The sequence below is a fragment of the Lates calcarifer genome, linkage group LG5 (genome assembly GCF_001640805.2).
Source record: "Lates calcarifer isolate ASB-BC8 linkage group LG5, TLL_Latcal_v3, whole genome shotgun sequence".
Lineage (NCBI taxonomy): Eukaryota > Metazoa > Chordata > Actinopteri > Centropomidae > Lates > Lates calcarifer.
In genome coordinates, this window is record NC_066837.1 from 24,445,804 (window position 1) to 24,453,760 (window position 7,957).

General features: G+C 40.2%; 1 protein-coding gene across 1 annotated transcript in view; it reads right to left on the bottom strand.

Moving 5' to 3' along the window:
- Positions 1–1,772, bottom strand: part of zgc:195282 (uncharacterized protein LOC100192223 homolog) — a 2,082-nt gene extending 310 nt beyond the window's left edge. Inside the window, exons 1-3 of the mRNA XM_018664557.2 lie at positions 1,423–1,772; positions 283–377; positions 98–152 (exon numbers count right to left, since the gene is read on the bottom strand). Of these exons, the coding sequence (XP_018520073.1) occupies positions 98–152; positions 283–377; positions 1,423–1,465 (193 nt within the window). The 5' untranslated portion in view covers positions 1,466–1,772. The remainder of the gene's footprint in view (positions 1–97; positions 153–282; positions 378–1,422) is intronic.
- Positions 1,773–7,957: the final 6,185 nt, after the last annotated feature.

The following is a 7,957-nucleotide window of genomic DNA, read 5'->3' on the forward strand; positions in this document are numbered from 1 at the left end:
TCAAGAGAGATTCACACAGCGAAAAGAGATTCAGAAATTGTGTGTGTGTGTGTGTGCCAGACTATGTATGTGTGTGCATGCGTGTGTATGGCAGTACCTCTTGGACCAAACATCTTCAGGTAGCAGTATGAACAGTACGGCTTCTCATCATACTGAAACACAATCAGCAGGACATATTTATTGCATCAAACATTTATTAGCTTGTCCTATTTATTCATTCAAATGCTTTTTAAAGCATCCCCCAGTTTTCTCTGTGTTTCCTTATCCATTGTCCTCATGTACCTCTGCATGTTGTCCAGCTGTGAGCTGTCTGTTGCACCTCTGACACTTCAGACACAGAGGGTGGTAGTCCCTCCCTAAGGACCTCTTTTTCTCACCTGGACCAAAGAAAGAAGAGGACAGTGTTAATGAGAGGCAGGGTGGGACATTCAACTAAAACAGTCTGAGGAATTTTCATACCACGTCTAGCTTTTTTAAAATGTGTACCAATCAGTTCACATATATAATCATCTAATTTACACAAAATATGTAGGATTTCATGTGTCTGGTTCAGAATATAGGCACTGTTACTCTCTTCAGCACAAATAGGCCATAGAGTGTGGTGTTGGAGGAAAAGAGGTAAGTAGGCCAGGTCACATCAGAGAATTTGAACTTAGCTGGCACATGAATAGGAAAGTAAAACTAGCAGTAAAAGAGGAGCAAAATCGACTTGAAATAGCTGGTTTGAGCACAGTTTGTGAATCTAATAGATGAGGTCTGAGTGTGGGGGCGGACTTAACTAAAAGAGGCAGAAGGTAAGGAGGAAACCCAGAGAGCAGCATGCAAGCATGTTTGGCTAGACCCACATCCTGTTGTTATCATGGATGTGCATTTGTGTGTGAGCTTGAAAGAGAAGCAGAAGTTATTTTTCTCTCCAATCAACCCTTTTTTAGCACACATCAAGATGGATAGCACTGACCCTCTCTCAAAGCAGACAATTTAACATGCCATAGCAGGAAAACATTAGAAATTACACAGGTGTAACTAATAATGTTAGCAATAGCTTACTTCTGTTTAGTTGTATTTAGTTGTCTGTACACAATATCACTGCACTGACAATAGTACAGTTTAATGGAATGCAGCCATTTGCACCTGTGGTTGGTGGGTTACAAAGTCCACTATAAGAAATGTGTTTTTACTGTTGTTACTGATGATATTTTCACCTATTTCTTACTTTTCTTTCTTTTTCCCATCGACGTTTTAGTGTAAGTTCTAACAATTCTTGCTGATTCAAATCTCTCCATTTTTTCTTATTAAAGTGAAAAAACAGACATTTGCAGAAGGCAAAAAAGAAAGACAGAAAGAAATAGAAAACCTTACAGAAAGAAGATGCCAGACAGATGGAAGACATGCACGTAAAAAAATTAAAGAGGTCAGACTCACCAAAGTAGACGGGCTTCCCGCAGATTGGACAGTAGCCTACCATGATAGTATATAATTATTTATCATACAGTGTGTGTGTATGTGTGTGCACTTAAGCTGGCGGAGTGAGAAAATATATCCTATGAGAGCACGCGTGTGAACTGAAAATTGACAGGAAAACCGTTAAACTGTAGATATGCTGGCGTCTTGTGAAGTCAAAACCAGGATGTGGTGAGTGAGACGTCACAGGAAGAGAGAAAAATGTGATTTGAGAAGTAAATACTATCATCAGTGGAAAAAGGGAGACAGCAGCATCTCTAATCAAGTCTTCTTTATATGACAACAGATATAATGTCATATAAATAAGCATCATTTTACAGTCAGTTGCATATTTGCTTACATCAAATGCTTCGGAGACCCAGCCATGACACTGTAAAAAAGGTAGAAAGAGGGAGAGCAAAAGAAAGAAAGAGGGGTGAGGAGAGAAGGGACAAAAACCAGCTGTCAGCAGCTCAAATTCCCAGCTATTTCCTCTCCTTTCCTGCTCTTTTCACCCTCTTTTCTAGATTAAAAACAAGGAGTTGAGCCTCTGAATTGAAAAGGGAAACCTGACACTTGTGCCTTTCTTTCCTTCTTTCTGTCGATCCTCTCTCTCTAACTCACTCTGTCTGTCTCTCTTTCCTTGTCACATACTCACACGCATGCACGCCCCCGCTCATTGACTCACACAGACACACACCACACACCCATTTACACATACACACACCAAAAAGGCCGCACTTCTCCTCAATGACATCACATAAAGAGGCTGCAGCCAAAGAGCAGTGGGAGAGGCAGGGTGAGGCTGGGTTGGTTGAGGGACAGACAGGGGTGGAGGGTGTGTGTGTGTGTGTGTGTGTGTGTGTGTGTGTGAGTGGAGGCAGTTATCCCCTCGGGATAGGTGATGGAAGCAGACCTGGGGAGGGACAGGGGTGAGGAGAGATGAGCGAGACAAGGATGGAGACAGTAGCCAGCCTCAGCTCAGCAGGGACAAAGAAGATGAACTCTGATGAACTTTGCAGAGGAGAATAAGGCCACTGAAGTCAGTGTGGAAAACAGGCAAACGTCTGTGTGGTTCGATCCCTATCACTGTCAGTGGAACTCATTTCTGCCTTATGAATGAATGAAACACATGCACAACTGCATGAATGTCTGGAAAGTGTAGTGGTGGAAGAAGTAGCAGTATTCAGATCCTACAAATTTTTTTACCAAATTACATTAGCAAAATTACTTTAAAGGTGCCATATGTAAGTTTTTGCTATTGCTACATAGCCAGAATTAATATCAATGGCTGTTTACTTACCAGTCAGTCCAAGTTCAGCAACAAATTTAATTCTTTTACTGACTAAGAGCTGTCTTCAGGCAGTGAAAAGCAACACCTGTGTTGCTACACCCCAGCTACACCAGCTAAGTGTGAATATGAAAAAAATCTGTGTGGAGTTATAAAGAAGTGAATTTACGCTATCTTTTTTTTTTAAGTCTATTATGAGTCTGACTATTTTGTAGGAATGCATTGATAAATATAAATTGTAGTTTTATTTACACTTTACACAAGTTTATATTGTTGTGGTAAGAATGGGAAACAGTTTTAGGATACTGTGGAAAAAGGATTTGAAACTTATAGTTCAGTTTTGAAGTTTCCGAATTTAAGCAAGAGCACATTCATCATCTTTTGTAATCGTGTAACAGATTTACAAAACAAACTTAAGTAATGTGATAACAGATGTTGAAATTGAGTGTCTCAAATAAAGTTCTGGGAGTGAATGTGCTGGGAATCATGTGGATTAGGTCAAAGCAGTCTATTGAATAGTGTATTTCAACTATATTTCCATACATGTGTGGAGGTATAGTTTATATATTTTATGATTCAAAAATGAACTATAAGAATTCTAATCAAGACCACTTGTCAAGAACCAAGGACCCTTTTGTATCTTGAATGTAGAGTTAAAAACACAGGAAGTTATGTGATGTAAAATAAAAATAATGAAGCAAATTTGAGGCATTGACCAACTTAACTCCTTTGTACAAAAAGTGAGATTTCCTTGAGTTGTATTCCCTCCATTGTGACACTACTTATCAGAGGCTTGTTCAAGCAACTCAACTTGCAGCCAAGTCTGGTGAACAGTTTTCAGTAGAAGCATTGTGATAATGGGAAAAATGGTATCAGAACTAAATGAAAGTGTGAGAAGTCAAATTGTTATTTGAAGCAGAGGGGCTTTCTTAGCTTCAAATCATGGCTAGACTAAAGGTTTCTAAGGGGGCAATGCATGGCACTGTAAAACACTGGATCAGTTGTATCCAAAGCATCATTAGACAGATCCAAAAGTGACAACACCATCAGAAGATAAAGACATCAAGCTTAGTTCCCTGAGAGATAGAAAAGCAACTTGAACACAATTTGCTAAATAAACATAGGACTCCAGTCAGTAAAAGTACTGTCAAAAGAAGGTTGTCTTGGTTTCAGAGGGTGAGCAGCAGTTTTTAAACCTCTTCTCAAGAGGGGAAACAAGGCCAAACACTTGGGGTGAGCCAAGAGATACCAGCATTCCACAGTGGATGACTGGAAAAAGTCCTATTTACCAATCAATCCAAGTCTAAGATTTATGGTGGTAATAGAGGGGTAGGAGAGGAGCAGGAGAGGGAATGATACCACAGTCTATGTGGGGGGTTTTGCCTACTCTGGAGTTGGACACCTGCACCAAATTCACTACACCCTGTCCATGGAGAGGTACCACTCCATTCTTCAGACACATGTCCTCTGGTTTGCGTCTTTATGGGGAGGGATTCATACTGCAGCAGGATAATGAGCCCAAACACACCCCAGAGTTTTTCAAGAGCTACTTGAAAACCGAAGAGGACCGGGGAGTCCTGACTGTCATGGATGTTCCTTAGTCACCTGACCTCAGTCCAACATTGAACATTTATAGGGACACTAATGAGAAAGCCACACATTCTGTGACATCACAAGAAGCTCTTTGGAACATTGTCAAATCATATTGTGATAACATGGGTCATCAGGTTTTGTACAAAACTTTTGGAGTCAAGCTCAAGTGTCATTAGAGGAGGGGACATGCCAAATCCTACGATATTGTGAAATTCATGAACAACACAAACAAGATACAACTTTTCACTCAAATTGTTATATTGCTATTATTACCTGTAATAATAGCAATATAACTGTAACAAATGAAAACAAATGCAAAATAGAAGTATCTTGACTAGTGAACTCAGACTTTTTGAACCCACTGTGTATATTATGTATATAAATAAACATATATCCACACACACACCCACGCATATATGCATGTATCTGACAGTATTTGTGATTTTGACATTTTCACAGCCCTCGCACATTACAAATACATCTGCATATTATTTCTGTTGCTGATGAACTTCAGAGGGCCACAAAATAGTATTTCATCATTTGCATACTTGCTAGCATCCCTTTCCTGTGTGTCATGCTTTGCAGAGGGATGGAATACCAAGTAGCTATTTCATCTGACCAGCCTTCCCTACAGGATAACCTATCAAGTCTCTCCATCAGCATTCATTGTGTGTGGACAATGCTAGGAGAGTTACATCCTGAATTGGACGCCTATATGCATGCCTAGTTTACAATGTTTTTTGATGCAAATGATGATGTTATGATTTTAATAGAGAGCAGACAGTGAATACACACACACACTCACACAAACACACAAAAGCAAAGATTTGTGTTATCAGAGTGAGAAGGAATAGCTAGAAGGAGAGGAAGGGAGGATTTCCATAGGTTGAATTTGAAGAAAATACAGAACACAGGAAAAAGGATCAAATTAAAAAGAAAGAGGGAGTGGAGAATAAAGGAACAGAGGCTATGTAATTGTGAAATGGAGAGAGAAAGGAAACAAGAGGAGAGAAGAGAGGGGGCGTTAAAACCACATTTCCCAGTGGATCTTTTGGTAAGGCTTGCGTTGAGGAAACTGCCAAAACTCTTAACACACACATTCCCGCACTAGCACGCACATATGCATGGTTCACTTCTGCCAAGTCATATGAGATACACCAACACACACTGGATGGAGAGATGTGGGAATATTTGTGTGTGTGTGAACAGGATTTATAGTAACATTCAGTGAGTGGTGGAAACAGGCAGAGCTCGGAGGAGAGAGAGGGAGAGAAACACTGGCTCCTCTCCTCCGTGTCCTCTGGTGGGTTGGCTCTTGCCGAGGCCAAACCCTCCGACGCCGGCTTTGAGAACTGTGTGTGGAGGGGGGTGGGGGTGGGGGGGCACAGGAAGAGGCTCAGGAAAGAAAACGGCTGGAAGGATTCCTTCTTCCCACACATAAATGCACTCTTGATCACATGTGCGTACACATGAACGCACACTCACACACAAAGAGCAAAAAAAAAAAAGAGCCTTTGGAAGGATTCCTTTTTCCCCACTCACTCTCACACACCCACTCGTCATCACGTTTCAGTTCTTGGCATCCACCTTTCTCCTCCAAGCCCAGAATATGACATGGCTTTGGGGTTGCATCTCAGCTGCATACACACAGTCAGCCTCACAGTACAAGACATATGGCAAACAAAATCAGCAGCATTTCAAACATTTGACAGATGAAGATAACCAAAGGACCACATGGTAATTTGTTTTGTGATACCTCTTTGAGGTACAGAGAAGAAACTTTTTTTTCCTCTGATATTTTCATTTGTTGCTGTAAAAATATCAGTTTTCAGAATAACTTTTCCTTGCTTCTTTTGAATCATCATTTTGTAAAAGCAAGGCAAACAGCTTAAACTTTTCTAACCAAGCCAAAAAAAAAAAAAAAAGAAATCTCTCACCCTTAACTGTTACAAAGCCATTCTGCTACTCATTTGGCACAGTTGGATGGATATTTTGGTGTACTGTGCACCGTGGTGTGGTGAGCCATTTTGGGGTGTGTTTTTCCACAAATATCCCCCTCTGTGACGGCCATTCTGGAGTCAGACGATCTAAAGGCTATAATCCTCAACTCAGGGTATCAGCGGATGGAAAAGTCAGGAAAATAAGTCCTTGTTTTTCACTATTAATCTGGCAAAGCCTATAAATCTCCTTATACCTCTATGTAGTGATATGATTGTGGCATTATGACCATTACTACATGATTAGTAGCAGTGAGTGGCTGGGTCAGTCAGATTCCATTATGGGGTATTCTGTTGTTTTGTATGGTGTGTGCAGAACCAGTGAAGGGATGTTCTTTGTGTTTGTGAGTTCTATCTTTGTGAGGACCAGTTTGAGTTATAGGGTTAAGAGGGTTAAGAGTTGGTTTTAGGTTTCAAATTAGAATTAGGTTTAGGTAATGGTTGTTGTGATACGTCATGTATACATGTATAATGCACTTGCACAGTAAAAAGGGATATGTGAAGGAAAATGATGTGTGATGCTTGTACCACAAAAACACAGTAAATGTACAGTTCTGCTCTACTCTGGTTGTCTGCATTGCTGTCAATAATATTTCAATGGTTAGGGTTGAGGTAGACATTAGTTGTGATGGTTGAGGTTACGGGGCTAGAGATGAGTGTCCTCACAAAGATAGAAGTACAAGTGTGTGTGTGTGTGTGTGTGTGTGTGTGTGTGTGTGTGTGTGTGTCAGTAGCATAAATTAAACAGGTGTTGATACTGCTCTGGCTTTTAATTCTCTATGGAGCTGATATGCAATGCCAATCCTCCAAATGGCTAACACAGCTCTTGAAATACCATACACACACAAACACGCACACGCAAGCAACAGATACTAACACACACCATGCCATAAATACCAAGAACTGAAATTCTAGCATGATTTTTTTGTTGTCGTGATGCCATCAGCTTTAAGAGCTGCTTAACAAAAGAGAGTAAATACAGCAGGCCGGGCTAGTGGGAAGGTGGTTGGTGTCCACTGTTTTGTTCCTGCCTGAAAAATCTCACCAATTATTTTGATTCATTTCCAGGAAATTTTGTACAGACAGTCGTGGTCCCCATGTCCCATCATTGTGTAAAATTTCTAATGCGTAATATGGCTGGTGTTAGCAAGCTGACATTAGCATTTAGCTAAAAGTAACATGGTGTCTGAGTACAGTGTCACAGAACTGCTGGCACGGCTGTAGACTCTTCTAGTCTGGTTTTAACATGACACATAATATTTCCAGAGAGAGGGATAACTGATTTTAAAAAATGTAGTTTTTTAGTAACACTTGCAATCCACTGTGGCCTATCAGTGGGCCAGTCATTACAAACTCATGCTGTGCAGACAAACACTTTTCAAACCCACAGAACTTAATTCTAAATTCTTTTGAAGACCGACTTTGGGTAAAATTTGCATAAAATAATTCACAAGACATCTAAAATATTTCCATTTGATTTAAAGATGCAACCATAACAAACATGCCTTATATTTCACTTCCTGTAAACATCATATAACTTCAATGAGGACTTGGAACAAGCTCATACATGCAGTTAGACTGGGTGGAATAGTATGATTTCAACAACCTTAAAGCTATGTAAGAGGAAACAAAAAAG